We start from the raw sequence: 24,041 nt of genomic DNA, 5'->3' as shown, positions 1-24,041 counted from the left end.
CGCGTTTAGCATACGTTCGGGGCTTTTCCTCGTCGCACTAAAAATAGAACGCCGCCGCCACATCCGACCAGAACCACTCACTCTCACCAGCGCTCAGTACAAACGTGAGCGCGACCCGCGACGCACCTTTTACCACATTCTTACCTGTGTCTGTGTTTTATTATTGCTGTGTTTGGCATCCGCTTCCTCGCCCTTCGTGTCGTATATTCGAGTGCCGCTGATTGAGGATCGGATCTAAATTCGGGAACCCGGAGGTCCTTTGGAACTGGTGCGATTGTGCTCTTCACGGTCGTCCGGTGTGTGCCATTGTTGTGCCGCGTTGTTTACCAGCGATCCATCGGCCTGTGCCCAATCCAGGTTCGGGAACCAACAGGATTAACGCAGGGGAATTATGTGACCGTGTTCGGTGGAGAGACGCGGCGAATCGACCAAGACAGGAATGCGCGGAATGTGATGGACAGGTACGTGTTGTGGTTGTTGCTCTTTGAGGTTCACGGTTCGATCGCAGATCCGTCAACGCTCGGGGATCGATTGTCCGATGTGGACGTTGTGAAATCGCCTTTTTGTCCATCACGGTTCGGCGGCGTAACACTTTTTTCCCGCGCGTTCCACTTTGGAACCCATCTGAATTCGACGATGTGCGAAATATTTCATGAATTTTCAATAGTTGTGTAACGAAATTCGTGCCCTTAAGTTACGGTCCTTCATTCATTTTTGCTTTGTATGAAAGTATTTTGGTTTTATTTCATTTGCATATGTACAACGTTAAATAGACAATATTAATTGTTTGTTTAATTTGTTTTGATGAAATCACAGAATGCAATAAATACAAATTGACTAACTGTACAATTAAATTGATTTCTGCTTATTTGAACGGGACGATTATAATAAAACTGAGCTAGAATCACATTAAGTTTTTTTGCCTTTCTCCAAACACAATTTATTAGTTAGTTATAACGTCTTCGATTTGTTTCATTATAACGACATTTTGCCTCAGGACATCCTAAATATTAATTTAATACGTCGCAACCATCAAATTTGTTCATCTGTTTTTAAATTAACTGTGTCAAGTTTGTGCTAGCAAGGTTTTCGTACATTTAAATGTCGTTGTACTTTTCTGTTCGGAAAAGCGATAAAATTAATTCAGGTAAAAATGCGTTTTATGTTACATGCATAATTTATGACCGACATTGTTATGTGTGGGCAGCTTAACAAAAGGTAAAACGACGAAAAATTAAAACGCGATATACGAGGTGTTCCACTTTTACTTGCCGTTCGTTTCGGATATTGAATTCTTGAGTTTATTTTGTCGTTGTGCAGATGTCAATGTAAAAATTTCCATCATACAATATTAATCGATAATATGGAACAGTAGGTTAGATTGGATTGGGATATGTTACCATTAAAGTGTGTAAAATTAAGATTGATCTTTCTGGACAGTTTAAAATTAGGCCCAGAGAGGAATTTCGATTGTGTGCTAATAATTATATGGGAAGAAAAACACACATCCTCTCCGCTCCAATTTGAATAATAATGAAGCAACGCTGAAAAAATATTAAGAGGAAACCAGCGATCCGATTCCACATAGTTGAGATGTTGTTGATGCTAGTTTAATGGCCATTTTACATCTTATACAAACCTCGATCCGCTTTATTTATTAACTGTAAACGGTAGTTAAGTCATTCCTATCATATCTGAGCCGGGATTAACATAATTAACACGGTTGTTAATTACATTACAACTTGTTTAAACGAAAAAAAACATCCAGATTGTTGCATCTGTAAAATTACAATTATCGTTTGCAAAATAAATCGTTGAAGGGGAAATAAACAGTTTGTTTTTAATTTTGGAAATCCGCCTCACGCAACGAAGAAAGAGTGAAAACCTTGAGGGAACGTGTCAATAATTTACGAGAGCCGAAAATAAAATCGATAATCGGAAAATTGCACTGGTACGTTACGTTTTTATCATTCAATTAAGCAAGCTGCCAATATTGCACTTAACTTGATTTTTTCTCCTAGCCGGATTACATTAAACAGCGTAGTAAACCGTTTATATTTTTATTTATGTTCCATTTACATCGCACCACTCAAAATATTATGAGTGATTAATCGTGTTCGTTTACTTGCTGTTTTAACATTTAACATTTTAGTAACAACGTGTGCGTCAAATTTTCAGACCGAAGTGGTTCATTGTCGCATTGAGAAACGACTGACACGAATTTTAAAATAACTCGTCTACGCGTAAAATCGCATATGATTTATCATCGTTTTTAACCTGACGGGTTTTTTTTTTCTCAATAGTATCGATTTCAAACGATCGCCATGATTTAGGAACGCGCAAGAATGCGTTGAGGCCGTTCCCCGGAATACAAAAGGACTGTGTGTGTGATTGTAATTGTAATAATAGCGCGAATTGTTTCTAAAAACTGAAGTTCGCAAACGTGTTTTCTCTCCTGAACAATTTTAACAAACACAAGACAAATAGTGAGTCAAAGAGAAACTGTGCAATTGCTAATAAAACAACAACAAATTATAGGTAATTTATCAGGACAATAAACACAAACAATAAACCAGATCGCAACATCAATACTTCAATAAACATGGAGTGAAATCGAGCATAGTTTATTGTATTATCATGCGCGGAAATAGAACGAGACGTCAAGTTCAAAACCGCCGTTTAACATTTGTTACTGCTTTTTCACAATGTTTTTAAAAGAATATTGTCACAAAAAATATGCAAGATTTAAAGACCAATTTATTATATAACAGTAAACAATTTTACTCGATTTTTTTACATTAACATTCTTTTGAGTTATCGAAATAATACTAAAATTAAAATGGTTTGGATTTCTCACTCATAAAGTATTATTTGTTATTTACCTGATCCTTTTTTCAAAATATACACATTTTTTTGAGCGCGCATATTTTTACAGGCTTCTACATCAAAAATTTTAAATTCTTTAATAACTCCTGCTACTTACCAAAATAATTCCAATATTTTTTCAGTAATAAATATTGTCTCTTATTTGATTGATTCTTTTTGATAATTTCGAAAATTGACAGTGGAACTTATTTCTGTTAACTATGACTATAATTTCAAAATGGTTTATATTTGTTACCCATAAAATATCATCATCTCATTTGCTATAGAAAACAGTGCAAGATTAAAAGATTTACTAATTTATTATGTATCACTTTTACTGAATTATTCTCCCTTAAAAGTAACATTTTTAAATTCTTTAATAACTCTTGGGATTTACCAAAATAATTAAAACGTGAAGGAAATCTTACTCATAAAACATAATTTTTTAATTGCTTGATTTTTTCTTCTATGATCTAGTGTTGTGACTTACCAAAATAATTTTGAAATGATTTATATTTGTTACCCATAAAATATCATCTCATTTGCTACAGAAAACAGTGTAAGATTAAAAGATTTACTAATTTATTATGTAGCAATTTTACTGGATTATTCTCCCTTAAAAGCAACATTTTGAAATTCTTTAATCACTCTTGGGAATTACCAAAAAAATTAAAACGGAAAGGATTTCTTATTCATAAAACATAATTTTTTAATTACTTGATCTTTCCTTCTATGATCCAGTGTTGTGACTTACTAAAGTAATTTTGAAATGGTTTATATTTGTTACCCATAAAATATCATCATCTCATTTGGTACAGAAAACAGTGCAAGATTAAAAGATTTACTAATTTATTATGTATCAATTTTACTGGATTGTTCTCCCTTAAAAGCAACATTTTTAAATTCTTTAATAACTCTTGGGAATTACCAAAAAAATTAAAACGGGAAGGATTTATTATTCATAAAACATAATTTTTTATTTGCGTGATCTTTCCTTCTATGATCCAGTGTTGTGACTTACTAAAGTAATTTTGAAATGGTTTATATTTGTTACCCATAAAATATCATCAAGATTAAAAGATTTACTAATTTATTATGTAGCAATTTTACTGGATTGTTCTCCCTTAAAAGCAACATTTTTAAATTCTTTAATAATTCTTGGGAATTACCAAAAAAATTAAAACAGGAAGGATTTCTTATTCATAAAACATAATTTTTTATTTGCTTGATCTTTCCTCCTATGATCCAGTGTTGTGACTTACTAAAGTAATTTTGAAATGGTTTATATTTGTTACCCATAAAATATCATCATCTCATTTGGTATAGAAAACAGTGCAAGATTAAAAGATTTACTAATTTATTATGTAGCAATATTACTGGATTATTCTCCCTTAAAAACAATATTTTAAAATTCCACAATCCATAATCATTTAGTTATAAGTTATAAGTTTCTTATGTATTCTATTGTTCACCTCTTTCCCTGTGTTGAACACTAAATTAATTCTGATAAGTAAGTTGTCTCAGAAAATAATGCACAATTTAAAGACACACATATTTATTGATAATAACATATATTTTATTGGATTATTGTACATTAACTGCAACATTTGTAAATTCTTTAATAACTCCTGCGAGTCTAGAAAATAATTCGAATAGGTTTAGAATTTTCAGTCATAAAATATCATCTGTTCTCTCCCAGATCCACTTTTTCTTCTGTCGAATAATGACAATCTTAATTTTTACAAGTAAATTGCCTCGGAAAACAGGATAAGGTTTCAAGATTCACTAAATTATTGTGTAACATCATGTTTTACGGCATTATTCTACATTAAAAACCACTGTTTAATATATTTTACGACTTGCCAAAATAATTCAAAAGTAGTTCAGATTTCTCATCCATTAAACATCATCTATTGTACGCCTGATCGACTTTTCTCGTGTCGATCATCATTAATGGTTAAGATTCACACATTAATAAAAACTGTATAACAACGTTTTATTAAAATTATCTAAACCTTGTTAACACAACAGCATTTTTAAATGTTAAAACACTTGTGGCTTGTCAAAAGAATTCCAAAACGGTTTAGATTTCTCACTCATAAACCATCATCTGCTGTTTGCCTGATCCACTTTTCCTTCTGTCGAACAATGACAGTGTAAATTAACTCTGACATCAATTAAATGAATATGAAACCTGTTAAGCGTAGAAGTCATCTTCAAAACATATGTCGGAACATGTTGTTCAAGAAATTTTCAATCCACGTGCGCGTTACTTTTCAAAATCGCCCACTTATGAAATATTAATTGATTCAACGTTTTGTTATGGAAATTAAACAAAATTTTACGTAATTTTTGTCGCCTTGGCTCACATAAATCAACTTCTGTTACTCCATTTGACCATAAAATTAATAAAAATTTGTTATTACTATTTTAAATCAACATAACCGATGTAGGAATTTAATAAAGTAAATCATTTAACAGTACGATATGTAAAAACAAACGAGTCCAGTTTTAGAGTAGTACATTTTGAATAAATTTGCACACAATAACCCGTGAACAAATTAAACCGTAAGTTGCTATTTTCACGTTTTTGCGGCTCCATTTTTCGTGCCCCCGATAAATAAATGCCACTCCGGAAATATCCCGTTAATAATCCGCGCGCCGAGTATTTTTGGAACTGGCCGTTGCAGTTTACAATTTCAAGGGCGTCAAAACTGCCGATCGCTTTTTAATTACCCAAATTTTCGCTGACGTTTTCCAATTTTTTCATTAAAACACCAACCCTAAAAACTGTTACGCAACATAACCTTAACCTATTATTATAATGAATAATCGCGCAATTGGCTTCAATTCGTCCGGACTTCCGGAGGTGCGTCCCATAACATAAAATTCCCGCGTCGAAAACGGGAACGAATCAGTTGTATGAGTGTACGTGTTGCTGTGAATCGATGTGTGAGTTACGACAATTAGTTGCTTCTATTCAGACGCAAACTTGATCTTTTCATTCGCGAGATATTCCGTAACTGTTCACGGGTTGCACCGTTATCGCGTTTTCGCATTTTTACACCAGCACCGAATTGATTCCTTTGGGAAAACGGTCGGTCGCTTGATTTTCTCACCTCCTCGAAAAAATTTATTGGGAGTACAAATAAAAAGAAAACGAAATTGTTTATCGGGATTTAATGGCACAGATTGTTTTTCATGGAAATCCTATTTGCTATCTGGCGAGTGAACATGTAGAACCTGTTAAGCCTCTCGTACCCTCGTATATGAAAATTTAACGGTGATTATTTCTTTCATTCCTGCCATCGTAAAATAGCAATTACGCCGCATTCCATCTAAAATAGTATGTAGTCCGACATCGATTTATTATGAAAATTGCAGACATTTACCCGCTAAAACGTCTAAGGCCTTAACGGCTGTAGAAAGTTAACTGACTGAAACGACACCATTTATTTATTGAAGAACTAAAACAGACTGAAAAATGCAGGTTTTTTTTTTTCGACATACGTCCGCATTTTTACAAATTTTAGACAATTAGTGTCGATGGCATATTTAAAAAAATCAAATAAATAAAAATTTCCTCCGATAGTATTTTTTGTTCTATTATTGATAAATTTTTTTAATGAAAAAAATTACAAGAAATAGTACATTTTTATATTACATTGACTTTTCCGATTTATTTCGTAATAGCATAGATTTTAGTGAATTTATTACATTACATCAGCAGTTTGATATCATAAAATATCGATAGTGGTTTGCCTAATCCTTGTTCCTTGTGTTGAACCTTTCAAATATGTTAAGTATTGTCTATAGTATATTTAAAAAAAATACGATTACTTTTAATTAATAAATTACCAAAAATGAACTTTGACAATATAAATTAGTTCTAATAAATAAATTTACACAAAACAGTGCACGATTTAAGGGTTCATCATCTGTTGTATAACATTTATTGTATTGGAATATTCTGCATTAAATTTTAATTAATTAATTAATTAATGTGAGTAGTCATAACAATTTCAAAACGATTCCTTCCTCATAAAATATAATTTGTTATTTGCCTGATTCTTGTTCCTTATATCAAGATAGTGCAAATTAGTACTAATAAGAAAGTTTTCTTATAAAATAGTGCAGCATTAGAGATTCGTCTATTTATTTTATAGGAACGTATGTAGTGGATTTATTACATTAATAGCAAGAGTTTTAAATTATTTTGAGTTTTTATAAGAATTCCATTCGTTTAAATTCACTCACTGTCACTTAATCATCTGTCGTTTACCGGCATTAAAAGACTGCGAAAAATAGAAAAATATAGTTTTTATTACAACAAAGTCTTGTATCTTTTCTCCTCAAATTTTAAATACTTGTGGGATTCCAGTAGAAATTCAAAATCGATTAGATTTCTCACTCATAAAACGTCATCTGTGGTCTTCCTCTTTTGTGACGAATATTAATTAATATACATATAATTTGTGTCTAAAATATATTTCAAATATCAAAGAGCGTAATTTTTAGTAGATACTATTTTTTATCCACTTATTGCTGATTACTTTGAATTAATTTTGATACGTAAATTCACGGAAAACAGTGCACGATTAAAGGGTTCACTATTTGTTGTATAAGAACTTTCATTTTACTAAATTATTCTGTATTAATAGCAACATTTTAAAATTTTTGTGAATTGTCACACACGGTCGCTCACTCATGAAATATCACTTGTTAGCCTGATCCTTTTTCATTATATCGAAATAGAGTAAATTAATTTTAATAAGAAAGTTTTCTTAGGAAATAGTGCAACATTTAGAGATTCGACTATTTATTTTAACATAGATTTTAGTTGATTTATTACATTAATAGCAAGAGTTTTAATTGTTTTGAGTTTTCATAAAAATTCCAACCATTTAAATTTTTTGCTCAATCATCTATCGTTTATAGGAATGAAAAGATTGCAAGAAATGGAAAAATAGATTATCTATTAAAGCAAAGTATTGTTTGTATCTTTTCTCCTCCAGTTTTAAATACTTGTGAATTTCCATAAGAAATTCAAAATCGATTATATTTCTCACTCATAAAACGTCGTCTGTGGTCTTCCTCTTTTGTGACGAATATTAATTAATATACACACAATTTGTGTCTAGAATATATTTCAAACATCAAAGAGCGCAATTTTTAGTAGATACTATTTTTTATACACTTATTGCTGATTACTTTGAATTAATTTTGATACGTAAATTCACGGAAAACAGTGCACGATTAAAGGGTTCACTATTTGTTCTATAAGAACTTTCATTTTACTGAATTATTCTGTATTAATAGCAACATTTTAAAATTTTTGTGAGTTGTCACACAAATTCAAGAACGGTTTCTCGCTCATGAAATATTACTTGTTAGCCTGACCCCATTTCTTTATATCGAAATTGTGTAAATTAATTTTAACGATAAAGTTTTCTTAGGAAATATTTCAACATTTAGAGATTCGTCTACTTATTTTAACATAGATTTTAGTTGATTTAATACATTAACAACAAGAGTTTTAAATTATTTTGAGTTTTCATAAGAATTCCAACCATTTAAATTTTTTGCTCAATCATCTATCGTTTACAAGAATGAAAAGATTGCAAGAAATAGAAAAATAGATTATCTATTAAAGCAAAGTATTGTTTGTATCTCTTCTCCTCCAGTTTTAAATACTTGTGGATTTCCATAAGAAATTCAAAATCGATTAGATTTCTCACTCACTCATAAAACGTCTGTGGTCTTCCTATTTTGTGACGAATATTAATTAATTAATTTACACACAATTTTTGTCTAGAATATATTTCAAACATCAAAGAGCGTAATTTTTAGTAGATACTATTTTTTATCCACTTATTGCTGATTACTTTGAATTAATTTTGATATGTAAATTCACGGAAAACAATGCACGATTAAAGGATTCACTATTTATTATATAAGAACTTTCATTTTACTGAATTATTAATTAATATTTTAAAATTTTTGTGAGTTCCATACAAATTCAGGAACGGTTCCTCACACATAAAATATCATTTGTTGTTAGCCTGATCCTTTTTCTTTATGTCGAAATAGTGCAAATTAATTTTAATAATAAAGTTTTCTTAGGAAATACTGCAACATTTAATGATTCACCTGTTTGTTTTATAAGAAAATAGATTGTAGTAGATTTATTACATTAATAGCAAGAGTTTTAATTTATTTTGAATTTTTATAAAAATTTCATCCACTTAAATTTCTTGCTCAATCATTTATTGTTAGCAGGAATGAAAAGATTGCAAGAAATAGAAAAATAGATTATTTATTAAAACGGTCTTGTTTGTATCTTTTCTCTTCCAATTTTAAATACTTGTGGGTTTCTATAAGAAATTCAAAATCTATTATATTTCTTATTCATAAAACGTCGTCTGTCGTCCACCTGGTCTTCCTTCTTTGTGTCGAATGTTAATATACATACATACAATTGGTGTTAAGAGTATACTAATAATAAAAAAATAGAGAGTGAAATTTTTAGCAGATATTATATTTTTATCCGCTTATTGCTGATTACAAAATTGCAGAAAATGGAAATATGCATTTTTTATTAAAACAAGGTTTGTTTTTTTTTCTGAATGAAGGTTGATGGTGTAAATTGGTTATGTTAAATATATTATTACAGTTCACGATGTGAGGGTTCAACAATTTCTTGTATAACGACGTAAATTTTATTGGATTCTTCTGCATTATGAGCAACAGTTAGTGTCAATAGCAAAAAAAATCGAAGAGTGACATTTTTATCAAATACTATAAATATTTTTTATCCTCTTATTGATGACATACTACTTTTATGAAAAATTTGTAAGAGATAGAAACATATCGCTTATATTAAAACAAAGTATTGAATTTTTCTAAATGAACATTGACTGTGTTAAATTAGTTTTGATAAGTAAATTGACACAGGAAACAGTGTACGATTTAAGGATTTACGAATTTATTGGATTATTCTACATTATTAGCAACATTTTTAAACTCTTGTGGGTTGCCAAAAATGATTTCGATTCCACGTTCATAAAATATCATTGTAGTTTGCCTGATCCTCATTACTTAAATCGAACAATACTGTAAATTAATTTTAATAAATAATAAATAATAATTTCCTAGAAAATTGTGCAGCAATTTTACTGAAATTATTACTTTAATATGAACAGTTTTAATTCGTTGTGAGTTGCCATAAGAATTCTAGATTCGTTTAGACATCTCACTCATAAAACATCGTCTGTTGTTCACCTGAATGAAACAATACAAGAAATTGAAAAGCCGCCTTATTAAAAATAAGGATTTGTATTTTTTCGAACTCCCCTTCAGTTTTAAATACTTCTCCTTCTATCGAATAATTGTATACTTAGGATTACAGTCGATAGCATATTTAAAAAAAAAAAAAGAAAAGGGGGGGTTTAATTTTTATTTTAATAAAAAAACTGTAGAAATAGAAAAATCCAATTTTTATTTTAAGACATTACAGTATATACGAGAGAAAAACCATTAATAACACAATGACACTCGAGATGTCCATGCAATTAGGCATTTAAAAGCACACCTGGTCCGACGACGGACCGGGTCGATTTCAGAAACGAAAACGCGCGCGTGAATCAACGAAATCGAGAGTCCGTCGGACGGTTTTATTTTGAGAATTCCGTGCGCGAACAATGTAATAAATGTTTCGCGATTTTCTTTGATTTTTATGAATAATGGGACGGCCGAAACATCACACCAATTCAAAAGGCATTTATTATCTGCCTTGTGTTATTTATATTGTTTATACAAATATATATATATATATATATATATGGAGTGTTCTGAACATGGATTTTTTTTAATGGCCGATAAATCATCGATTCACGGAAACCGACGTTACACACATACTTCCAGTCGCATTTTAACGTTAATATATTATTTATAGCAACATAACTGTTTATGCACAGTCTACTAAAAACTAAGCTATTATTATAGGCACATTTTGAAATTTATTCATAGAAAGATATTTTTAGAGCATGTGCTTTAATTACTGTATTTTTAAATAGTCAGTCCGATACCAGAACATAAACATTTCGGGGCAATTAAGTTTCAGGGATCGGTAAATTGATTTTTTTTAATTACATACTGTCCATAATTTTATTTCCTTACGTAAATCACTATGTATTTATAATTATAGGCAGTAGGTAACAATTTTCTGACTCAACTACAAGAAATTTCAATTTAGAATGTTTACTATTTTGTTAAAATAAATACTGAACATTATAATGAAATATGTTACATATGTTTTTGATTAATACACAAACATTTAAACTATATAACAAGCCGCTTTATAATGCATTCAAAAACAATATAAATCTTATTTTCTCATATAATTAGGACCAAAATACTGAAGGAATTTCTGTGAATTACATTAAAAATGTCAACGCCATACAAATGAGACGTTTCGTCGAGCCAAAACCATAATTCAAACGTTAACAACTCACAATTTTAATTTGTAACTGTGTCAAATTCAAAAGTTAATAACAATGCATCTAATCACGCGTTATTTATAAGTATAACATCGTTATTAAGATTCTATTTCGGACAACTTTGATATTTGACCAATTATTCTCCGAGGTGACGACATTAAAATAAATAAACAACCATGCAATAAATCAACGAAAACACACGCATTTGGCCACAATCAACCTTTTGTCTCCGTTTTAAAATTGATGTTTTATTGTTTCATATACGTTTGTGTCTTAATCTTTGGCCCGGGAGATGAAATCATCATTTTTCACCTGAGATCGTGATTTAAACGATTGTCAAAGGACAGATAAACCTCTAAAACAAATACCTGACGCACCATCACTAAAAATAGCGAAAAAACAATTATGAAATTATTCAGAGTCCGATGCCAAATCTATTATCTTTCGAATTTTTGGCATTTCAATTGAGGTTTGTTATTATTTCCGCGGTTCTGGACATTAATTCCGAAACGCAGATGTTTTAATTCGTAAAATTAAAACTCTGATAATTCGAATAAAGAACACCAGAAAAATTCAGTTGGAATAATGAAATTAATAATATCGACACAGGGCGATTTCAACTTGAACTTTCTTTGAAGAAGCACACAAAATACCCATAATCAAAATTTAATTATTTTTCTTATACGGGATAGGAGGCTATTTAGAATTTTTTTATTCAACCTTTATTTACAGATTTGAATTTTGTGACTAAAAGTGTTCTGTTGAAAAAATCGGACGTCCACACTTTTCTGTATAATGACAGTTCAAATGTGGAATGCGAATTATTAAGTCTTGAAATCGAAGGCCACCATTTTGAGAATGAAATTTAATTGAACGATGATGAAACGGGTACCCATATAAACCAAGCACCGTGATAGGCAAGAATTTATTGGTTATTCTCAATTCGCAAAATTAATAAATTTTTTTGACGGCTAATATTGATATTCGAGATGTAGTTAAATAAATATATTGTAAATGAGAACGGATAAGATATAATATTTTCATTTTACAGACCTTTCCAATATTTCCTGGATGCGCGCGCCTCGGTCTACTAATAAATTAATATAATTTATACCAATGATCTAATTTTGGATGACAAGAGGTTTTATGTTTATTATTTGTTTAAAAAAAATATAATTTTAATTTAAACATATTTACTTGTGTTTAAAATAAGTTGCACCCAGGTTATTTCCGAAGAAGTGACGGAAACGAGGCTGACAGCACAAAAAAAATGCCTGTTGAAAAAGCAATTGAGGAAGAAATCAAAAATCTAGTAAAATCCGAGTATCGTTTTTGGGCAGCATGGACCAAATTTACGTTTACTGTTGTTTTAACTTTAGATTCCCTCTGTATCAAGTTAATGTATAATGGTATCTGTATCTATGAATATAATCTGTTTTTATTTAAAATAAAAAGAAATTATTAATATGCACTGTGATATCTTTAGGGTAGATAAAATAATTTTATTTTTATATAGGGTTTTATTTAAAAATTTTATGATATTGTACAAAATTACTTTTGTATACTGTACACAGTTTTTTGTACATTCTCTCATCATCATCGCCCAACGTAACTCCGTATAAGCATTTAGTCTCGGATTTGGTAGAAGTACTCGTGGTTTCTTTTTAATTTAAATTTACCCCTCTTTAATATAGAAGATTTTCATATTATTATATTCTTGAAAATTTTTTGCCTAGGCTGAAGAAAAGTACTTCACACACAAAATTGTGGTGTTGTCAAATGGATTGAGTATAGGGATATATTATTATTCCACATTTGGAATACCTTATTTGTCGATATGTTTCTAAAAAACATTTTACTATGGTAGGTTCAAACTTCAGGCTTGCTCACAAATAACTGACATCACTGGGTCTTCTACAAATGTAGAAAAAATGTTGGTTTAAGAAACCTTCGTTTATAAATATATTCGAAAGGTAAATCGAAAGTGCATTCACGTCGCTTTTTTTTCTCTAGCGGTCCTCTCTAACTCCGATGCATCCACAATTTTACATTTTCTGTTTCGTTTTCGACATGGGCAGTGAAATGTCTAAATCTACCGAATCAGATTTGTAGCCGCAGCGGATGTCCAATCGCAGGAGAAGCTGGCACGCACATTAGTGGCCATAATTATAGAAAAGTATTAAAATATATTAAAAATATGAGGTATACTACTTCAATTTGACTCTAGTGTTGTTTATTGTTTTTTGTAGTAAGTTTTTGCCTTATTGTATTTCAATGATCAGTAACGAATCAGTCGATTATTTACCGGAAGTCTTTTACTTACTAAAATTGGGTCGTAGACAAACAGTATCAAATGTATGAAAAATTAAAATTCAGCCGTACCAAGTCCGAGAGAATCAAATAGAGATTTCTAACAATTTACAGTTAATTATGTCAGTCATTTTCTGTATTAATAATATTAATAAATCATTAGAAAGTTGAAAAATTGAAAAAGTCGGTAAATGGGTAATTCGAATGTCAAAAAAAATCTATTCTTATCGTCAACTCAAATTAAAGTCAACCTGAAGGAAGTAGAACTTCCTTAAATTTAGCTTGAGAACTGTAGGAAGAAGGTAAGTGGATGGGGGTTTATTTAGCTACTGACCTGTAAAGACAAGAATTCGATTTGCTTATAATCACGTCAAATGAATCACAGAACAGTCGCGATGGGTAGTTACTAGTTATGAATATTTAATTTAATTTAAAAAGAGACTTAAGAAACTTATGTTAGATGTCCTACAGGGACGAGACTACAACAAACGTTTGTTGTACCCAAAATGAAACAGGGTGGTGATTAAATTATGTTATGGGAATACTTCCGGCATTGGCCTCCTTCTTCGTATAGAAGGCATATGGACCAATTCGTTTACAGAACATATAACAATCCCAAACACGAATCCAAAATTGTGACGGATTTGTTAAAGGTCCAACCATCATGTTTTACATTGGCCTATGCAATCTACAAATAATAAAATATTAGTTTATAAAATAGAGTATAAAACAACATTAATAAATTAGTTATGACTATAATAATTAACATTTTAAGAAGTTGCTCTAATAATGAGCACTACTGTACATTCCTTTCCATAACTGGATGATGTATCATCCGAAATCGCTAGTGATAGTAATCGTGCTAAAGGTATATGTTAGTAGGATTCACTGGTGAGTTCTCCACGCTTGTTCTGGATAGCTTGGTCAGATTTGAACTTGTTCAAAAAGTATTTCGCAGGGTTGAGTGACTGGTTTCCTAACTACATAACTACTGGAAGCCTTGGCAAAATATAATATCAGACAGTTGTTGCATGCACTCGAATTCATTTCAAATCTCCGTCTTGCATATATAAGATATAAGAAAGGTCTATTGACGATCTGCCAGCCGAAATCGACTTGACTTCAGTAATAATTTTTCTATTTTTTTTTTTCAGCTAGTATGTCTAATGGCCGGTCATGAGCGGCATCGGCACCGGCGGGCCGTCGACGGCGGCGGCGCTGCGTGCGGCGGCGTCGGCTGGCGATGTGCCCGCCTGCTCGCGCCTCTTGGCGGGCGCGCGATGCGTCCGCTTCTCGCGAGACGAGGCGGGTCGTTCCGCCCTGCATTTGGCCGCAAGCGCCGGTCACACGGCCGTCCTCCGCCTGTTGTTGGGGGTGGCGGCGCCACGGGAGGTCGACGGGGCGGACGGCGCTGGCTGCACGCCGCTACAAAGGGCGGCGGCCGACGGTCACGAAGAAGTGCTGAGACTGTTGCTGGCGAAAGGCGCCGATGTTGACCGCCAGGACGCTTTGGTGAGTAACATTTCTTGCGTTTAATTTGTGTCTTTATAGAAGCATCAGAAGATTTTCACAAATGTCTTAATTTTAAATAATGATTTGAAAGTTAGCAACTAACTTAATTTTAATCAGTAATTGTACAATGTAATTCTGTATAATATAGATGATTATGAAAGTTCGTAAAACATTTGAAAAATATAATAAAATGAAGATATTCGTAAGGTAGTTATGAAACTTCGCAAGCAGTAATAAGGCTTCACAAACAGGTGTATACAAAATTAAGTCACTAATACTTCGAAACTTTGAAAGTAGATCTGCTCACAATTTAGATAGATAGATATGATTGATACAGTTTAGAAAAAAGTTGTAAACTGTTCTGTATAAACAAATTAAGACAATTATAAAACTTCACAAACAATTTTACAAAATTATGGCACATATAATCTACGAAGTATTGCAACTTCTGTTTATAATTTAGATAAGTATAATATACTTTAGAGAATGTAAAAATTTATGAATTACTCCGTATAATGTATAAAGTTCTAAAATTCGGAAACAGTTTTGTATAAAATTAAGACAATTATGATACTTCGATAAAATACCTATAATGCTTCATAAGTACCGAGAAGTTTTGATATTTATGTATCCTATTCGAAAACAGTTTCAAACTATCCAAACAATTTTACACATAATTAAGATAGTTATAAAACTTGATAGACAATTTTGTATGCACTTCTATAACAAATTACCAACAAGTTTGAATAAACCTCTTTCACCATCTGATCTAATAATCGAGCCGCGTAAATCAAGGTGCATGTAACTAATCATAATCAGAGATCAACAATTAAATGTAACATCAACACCATTCTAGACTGGTTTTTCAACTCGTTCCCATGTAGGATCGATTTCATCGGATCGAGGATATTTGTAATTGTGTCGGAGGAAATTGATTAATTATATTGTAATTATTGTAAGCAGGAAACTGGCGTTATCAACATCCAGATCCATAGATTTATTCTAGTTTTATGCGTCGCATTCACCTAATGACGAAACAATTGGTCAAACAAATCGCTGAATTATTAAAATTGAACATTGAAACTTAAATATTTATTGCAACATTTTCAGAAACTGAAAATAGTAAATAACAGTTTAAATGTGGAAAACGTGTGACGTACGGATTAATAAATTCGGGAAATTGCAGAAATTTATACAATCATAATTGAAATACTGTTACAATAAATTAAACAAACTGTTTTTAGTTCTAATTGCACCATTTTGTTTTTAATGTCATAATTTAACGATCGCATTTGGCTCAAGATTCAAAAGCACGATTTGCATCAGTTTTTCCTTGTACTGATTACACGACATCGTTATATTTAGATCAGTTTTGTTCTCAGAATTAATGGCATTAATCGGTTTAATATAAATGTGTAAGAATAGTATGTTTTTCAAGAAGTAATTTACTTGTTTGTTAAGGAAGGTGTTAATTTTTTTAACCGAACAGACTAAATAGCACTCGATATTTTGCGAGACGAGTTTGGTGCATCGTACTTCTGTTGATTAAAAATTCATTTATTTTTTTTCTGTTCACCTTAAAATACACATGTATCAAGATCGTGAAATAAACTTTTATTTTTATGTAGGCATTGAATTTTATCTCAATATTATTTTAAAATTGATAAACTTCGCAACACTATTAATTGTGTAATAATTATATAAACTGCTTACAATTGCTTATAATTATAAAATGAGAGTTCAAATAAATAAAGATATGAAGTAATAATTCTTAAAATCTGATCTTATATTTAACTTTTAACTTCCGTAATCCAAATTTCAAGAGACCGCTAACTTACTTCGAGTCAATAAAATATGAAGACATATTTTAAAAATTGTTAATTATCTAAAATTAAAAAAAAAATAAAAATTGGCAGTTATAGAGACTGTCGATAGAAGTGAAAACTTAGAACTTTTAGTATTAAAATTTGAAATTTCATAATATTTGAATTAAAATTATCAACATCAATCTGGTTTTCACATCTATTGACACTCCGAGCAACAATTATATGCATGTTTATATGGTTTTTTATTATTCAAATATATATCATACTGTACAAGATTATGTCAAAATATAAATACAATTCAATTGAAATAACAATTAATATACAATCATATTATTTATGGATAGCATTTTTATTTATTTATATTTCAATGTATTTGATTTTTAACATTATTTCAGCAATGCACAGTATATACACAATGAACTTTTCACTAAATCCATTCAATTTTATTTATAAGATATACACAGCACTATACGTCAGCTGTATAGCTACAGGTATACTGCTATAAGCATGTCGGTGACATGAACGCACGAGATTTCACCTATTCAAAAAGTGCCCAATGCGGCTAAGGAAGTTTTCACTTCAAAAATAAAAACTTAGATTTTAAAATATACATTTACAATTATATACAATTTCAAAATGGCATTACTACTCTAAGATCTAGTTTCGCCTCCGGTTTGAACATGCGTAATAATATATATCTACAAATGAAACAACAAATTGTTTGATGTACTACCGCATAAATTAACCCCAAATTTAATGAACTTAGTAGAATTAAAATAATATCCAAAAACAATATTATTAGAAATATTGTAGGAATTAAAAATAAAATTTTACTTTTGTTGATCAATGTATCCGTATTAAAACTCAAAATTGTGGATCAATTTTTCAATTAGAATTAATTGTGTTATTTTGTTTTGTTTCTAAAATATTCAAATACATATTTTAACAAAAAATAAATCCAAATTATACATTTTACTTGTTAAATTAACAAAATTTTTATAAAAGAGAATAAAAATGTCATTGCTACTATATTCAAAGTCACAAAAAAGTGTATTTTTTTACCGATACCTGTTTGCTGAGCACATTTTTTTTGGATACTGAACGAAGCTCGAGATAACGGATTGTATAGAATTTTTTGTGTACTAGGTGGTAACGCCATTTTGAAGCTGATACATACACAAATATACAACAGAAAATATATATATATATATTTTTAAATAATCGTTATTTAGATTTTGGTGTTGTTTTTTTGCTTAACTAACTTAACTAATTTCTTTCTTTAAGCAAGTGAATGTAATCCTATCGTTTATAGCTAACCTAATCGAATGATTTCAAAAGCTTATAAAATATCCTTTCTGGAAGATCTGCCTTAGATTTTTTTTCTATATCACATTCATTAGATTTTTCCTCAAGTTCGGTTTTATTAAATAATTTTATTATTTGTTGGAAGTTTTCTGATAATGAGGTCCACATTGAAATTTACAAAATCATCCACTGATGTCGCATTTTTTATATTCCACGTCCAATCATTAATAGAGTGACTTTTCAGCTTATGAGGTTAGCTCAAACAAATGCTCAAATTTGCTTTAATTGAGTAAATATGATTTCATCATCTTGCTTCATAAAAATTATTATTATTAATCTCGAAACCGGCTTTTGTAAAATAATTAAAGTTTATAGTTTAGCTTCATTCCAGACGGTGGCAACAATATTAACAAAGTATAGAAAATTAATTCAGAAAATGAAAGAACAGTCTCGAAACTGTTTAAAATTGTATTAGATTCGGCGTCGGTAATAAAATTTAAACCTATTTATTATGCCGTGATCAAAAGGTTGAAATCCAGATGTCAAATTTGGAGGAAAATTGGATTTATTTTGTGATTGTACACGACAATTATCGTTAATAAATAAAACTTTTCAGTTTTAACCAAAAAATAATTATCCATTTCCAAAAGCTATAGTTCAAAAACATGACCGATCATCCTGCCTTTTTTGTGTACCATGCACTCAATTTACTTAGCATTATAGGTTTGTTTTTTCAGTTTGACCTTTATGTACTTTGAACTCGAAAAATCAAGTTAAACGGATTAAATTTCTCTGAAATCACGTAAGTGAGTAATAGTGTTGACTACAAAATAATGCTTCCTATATAAATACAATATAGTTTAAAAAGTGTAACAAATTAAAATTAAAAAATGAATATAATACAAATATTTAAATAACTTATATTACTCATATCAACTTACCTCAAAATTGTTTTCAGAGCAATATTTAAAACTTGTTGAAGTTTTCTTTTATTATCATTTTTTATAATTTGCATTATTTTCTCTTAACTTCGCATTCTGTGGAACACATCATTTTTTTTTTTATGCACTAAATGTATTATTTTACATCTAGGTATTATTCAGTTCTTTTGTCTCAAACATAATCAAAACTCCCTCAAACCTACAAGTGGTGTTACTATATGTTCGAAAAAGTGCATGGGCACCTATGACGTCAGTCAAACCAGTTTCGAGTTACGTAGAAAAAAAAACTAATAATACGTATCGTTTATATCCTCATTTCTTGCATGTTTAAGCAATTGTCTAAATTCTATGTTGCTATATTGTTATTACTAAAATTCATGAGTCGTTATTATTTCAGCACGGCAACAGTGCACTGCACGAAGCCTCCTGGAAGGGCTACAGTCGTTCGGTGCGCGTACTGGCTGCCGCCGGCGCCAAACTGACGACCGTCAATGCTGGTGGCTTCACCGCCCTCCATCTATGCTGTCAGAACGGTCACAACCAATGCTGTCGTGAATTGCTGTTGGCCGGTTGCGACCCCGACCTCCAGAACAACTACGGGGACACCGCCCTCCACACGGCCGCCCGCTACGGTCACGCGGGCGTCACGCGTATCCTTATTTCGGCGCAGTGTCGCGTCAGCGAACAGAACAAAAACGGGGACACCGCCCTGCATATTGCGGCCGCCATGGGGCGACGGAAGCTGACGAGGATACTGTTGGAGGCGGGCTGCGACAAGAGCGTGCGCAACAAGCAAATGGAGACGGCGAGGGACATCGCGATGCGCAAGGAGTTGCGAGAGATACTCGGGATTCTGGACGAGTGCGTGGCGAAGAAGGAGAGACGTATGGCGAAGGCGAAGAAGAGGAGCAAGAGCAGAGTGCGGTTCGATGCCAAATTGGGCGCAGGTAAAATTTGAGATCGAAACTAATCGGATATGTGTGTTATTATTAAGTGGAAGAAGAGAAAAAAATGTGTAAAATATTTTTAAATCTTTAAAGTTGGCATTAAAGGGTACAACACCGCTAACACATCAGATTTTCTAATTTATATTACATTTGATTATTTTTAGTATATTTATCATATTTTTATTACAATGTTCTTGTCATATCTCTCTCTTAAAATGTGGTAAAGTGGTGGTAATCACTCAAAATCAAAAGCAAAAATTTGATTTACCTATCATATTTTATATCTATTGACTACTGCTATTATAAAATATCACTTAAATGCTGTTTAGCACAAGTAACCAACAAAATAAATCGAACAAAATTAGGGATTCCCTCCAGAAATTTGAATAATCGAATTTAGCGTTAATTGTTTTGTTCAAATTATCAAGACACTTGAGTTATCAACTAAAGTTACTCATAGTTCATACTCTTGATGTTATTGCCAATCAATTTCGTTTGTTGTTATCGAAGTCCTTATATATTTATAATAAGTAAATAATGATAATTTTAAGTAACATTTGTGTCCGACAAAAGTCAAATGTCTTCGTCGCTATTGTCAAAACGTATATATTAATAATATTTTGTTTTGCGTGATGATAAATGGGCATCAAATGCAGATGAAATGAGTTTACGACAATGCCTACTAAAAATAAAACCTATTATCTGGCGTATTAAAATAATAATAGCGGTCCTCTAAACAAAAAGCGGCAAATTTTCTAGAAATAGCGCGCGGACAGGCGTTAATAGATGCTGTTGTTGGATGGAATCGAAAGATATTAATCTAAATTTGATGACGGTGAAAGGTTTTTTGTGTACAGATATTTTTTTTTTTGTTTACAGACTCAGATTGTTAAATATACATACGTTTTATGAATAGCGTCAATTTAAAATTATTTTTAATTTTTATTGTTGCACAGATACGACGGACGCCAGCTCAAAACCGCGGCACTTCTCCCCTTACGGCTGCCACTATTACCCGGACCCAGAAGCCTTCCCGTCGCCCCGGCTCGACTCCCTGCCCCAGGAGCCCTTAAAACGGGGCGAACAATATTACCTCGACTTGGCCGGTAACATTTGTAAAGGTCCGGTTGGCGTCGGCTACACCTGCTACTGCGCCCCACTATTCCGCCACCTCGAAGCGAGATTGGAGAGGGACAAGCGGGAGCTGCAACGCGCCCAAGTGCGGCTCGGACAAAGGGTGGCGGGCCTGGAGCAGAAGTTGACAAGGGGTGTGCACGGCAGGAGATCGGAACGGGTGGTTGTTCATAGGGAGGTGGAGGACGCGTTGCCCAGGTCGAGGAGTCTTGAGATGCTCGACAAGATGGAGAGGGCCCCGCTGCAGACGACGAGGTACGATATTATTTTAAAATATGACAAAAAAATTGTGGGTGGGTTAAGTTCATTGATTCGTGCGTAAGTAGTCTAAAAAAATCCTGCCTACATTCGTATATATTTCAATTCTAAAACGGAATTCGCATAAATTATTTTACAAATGTATAAATTCAAGTCGTAAATTACACACAATATCAACATTTATGGTTTGAGTTTATAATGAATGTGTTTTTTTGCCATTCAAAATCTGTTTAATATTCAGTTATTTATTAGTAGAAATTTGAATATGTCATTGAGAAATGGATTATTAAGGTTTAATGGAATTTTGTTGTTATCAAATGTGGCAATAAAGTGTAAAATGACTTAATATTTTCCATGAGATAATTAACAGAAAAAACGTTGTCAGATTGATTATTAAAACAAATTTGATTAATATATCTTATTAAATATTCTGCATAAGTGCACGACTATTAATTAATTTCTTGTAGGAGCATGGATGAACTGGACCCCGCCGAAGGTGAAACGCGGCCAAGCGTCAAGGAACTGGTGGCCAGAATCCAGCAGCAGCAAACCTACCCGAACGGCAACAACAGCGAGAGTAGCGACGACGAAGACCAACCGCTCCGCCTCCATCATCACCAAGGTCCGATGGGCGACTCGAACCTCGTTCCGACTCCCAATTACGAAAACATCCCGGCAGAGGCTACCGCCCGCACCCGCACCGCCGTCTACAGTCCCACCCTCATCGACTCGAACACGCGGTATATCGAACCGATCGTCAAGATCCAGGAGTCGAACATCCGGTACAACGAGACGTACAGACTGCAGTATTACGAGCAGGAGATGCCGCAGCCGCCCAAGTACTTCGATCACAGCGTGAATGCCCGCCTGGCCAAGCTGAGAGTGTTGGATAGCACGAAAGAACAGTTGGACGGCGGCAACCATCACGACAACGCGGACAGAGACACGAACAACGATTCGGGCTATTCGACCAAAGTATACGGAAGTTCGAAGGGTAACTCGCCCAGTTTGTCGGGGCAAATCGACGGGGGCGAGTGTTTGGGGGCGTCCAGTTTGGTTTGACCCGGTGGCGGAAGTTTTGTGTGTTCGGATGAAGACGATAACGAGAAATGAGGTTCATGACCCGTGTTTTGATTTAACTAAAAGAATTTATATTTTTTACTATTTTATTTTGTTGTATCTATCGAAATTTTAACGGACATGCCATTTTAACAAGTTGATATTTGTGAAACGTTCATTGAATTTTATATTTTAAAATATTTTATTTGAAAAATTGTTGAATAATATGTATATGTAGTATATTAATAAAGCATATATTTTATTATTTTCTCTAATTTATTATATATGGTTAAAAAAATATACGAAAAATATACCCTTAAGTATATTAAAATTATTTACTTACAGTTGAGTCCAAAGAGAAAATTTAATGTGGAAAAGTTTGTTCTTAACCAAGAAAGAAAAAATAATAATTTTTTCATTAGTAGCCCAGTGCTACAAATGAAACGGAAGAATTGTGAAAAATGATTTAAAATATGGTGGTTTCACCATATACAGATGTAACTGTAAAAAAACACCACACCCAGAACACATTCAGATATTTTCATAAAATTTGAAGTCAATTGTCTTTTATTCTTCATATCTTTAAGGTATCTCAAACAAGCGTGTACTTAGTTTTTGTCACAATTTGTTTTATTTACTAATTTGTACTAAATGTTTAAGGTGCCTAGAGTACGAAGAAAGAATAATTTTGGCCAATTAAGAGAGTTTGATAGAGATGGAATAGTGGGCCTGGATTAAGCAGAAATTTAGTTTGAACAGACATGTAAGTATTGTAATACGATGTTGCCAATCATGGAGTTAAGAGACCAGAAGAGGCAGAGCAAGTGGTTCCGGAAGACCCAGAGCTACCACAGAACCACAAGACAGACGTCTTAGATTATTGGTCCTAAGGGACAGGATGAGTTCATCGCAAATGATTGCTGATGAATTATTTGCCGATGAAGGCCACTTGGTATTCGATCTGGAGATTTATCGCCCTTGGACTTACTTCTACCAGCAAGCCATAGGCGCTAACATAGTGACTGGTGTATGGAACAACAGTGGGAGGAATGGAATCGCAATGTGTGATGGTCATGTGTTAGTATTACTAACACACGACAGTGTGGCCATTCAGCAAAACGACTTTCTCGGGTCTAAGACAGTGTGGCCACTCAACAAACAAACTTTCTCTGGTCTAAGACCACATTTTGGAGTACTCGTTTTCGCTCACTACGTTCGGCACGTATCGGTTTCCGAATCGAAATGCGACTCCCGTGGATCCGCATGCAGTTTTTAATATTAGTTTTTTATAATTTTATATTTACCTGCATAATATTTGAATAAAATTTTGGAGTCGGTGTGAATATAGAATATTTTTGTTTTATTATAATTATATGAAATTAATAA

At 32.3% G+C, this 24,041-nt stretch overlaps 1 protein-coding gene across 1 annotated transcript; it reads left to right on the top strand.

Annotated features, from left to right (window-relative positions):
* Positions 1–101: 101 nt before the first annotated feature.
* On the top strand, positions 102–22,920 carry LOC109603127 (ankyrin repeat domain-containing protein 6-like). The gene is made up of 5 exons (XM_049961206.1): positions 102–461; positions 14,828–15,185; positions 19,655–20,204; positions 21,161–21,593; positions 22,064–22,920. Exons 2-5 carry the CDS (start codon positions 14,850–14,852, stop codon positions 22,656–22,658), a joined length of 1,914 nt encoding a protein of 637 aa, XP_049817163.1. The 5' UTR covers positions 102–461; positions 14,828–14,849; the 3' UTR covers positions 22,659–22,920.
* Positions 22,921–24,041: the final 1,121 nt, after the last annotated feature.

The sequence above is a fragment of the Aethina tumida genome, chromosome 1 (assembly GCF_024364675.1).
Source record: "Aethina tumida isolate Nest 87 chromosome 1, icAetTumi1.1, whole genome shotgun sequence".
NCBI classification, from domain to species: domain Eukaryota; kingdom Metazoa; phylum Arthropoda; class Insecta; order Coleoptera; family Nitidulidae; genus Aethina; species Aethina tumida.
This window is presented reverse-complemented; position numbering and strand designations above follow the sequence as displayed.

Bases quoted from the DNA above. Each gene is read 5' to 3' on its own strand.
- LOC109603127 (XM_049961206.1), top strand. From the start codon at position 14,850: ATGAGCGGCATCGGCACCGGCGGGCCGTCGACGGCGGCGGCGCTGCGT. The intron at 20,205-21,160 runs GTAAAATTTGAG...ATTGTTGCACAG, and splicing joins CGATGCCAAATTGGGCGCAG to ATACGACGGACGCCAGCTCA. The intron at 21,594-22,063 runs GTACGATATTAT...AATTTCTTGTAG, and splicing joins GCCCCGCTGCAGACGACGAG to GAGCATGGATGAACTGGACC.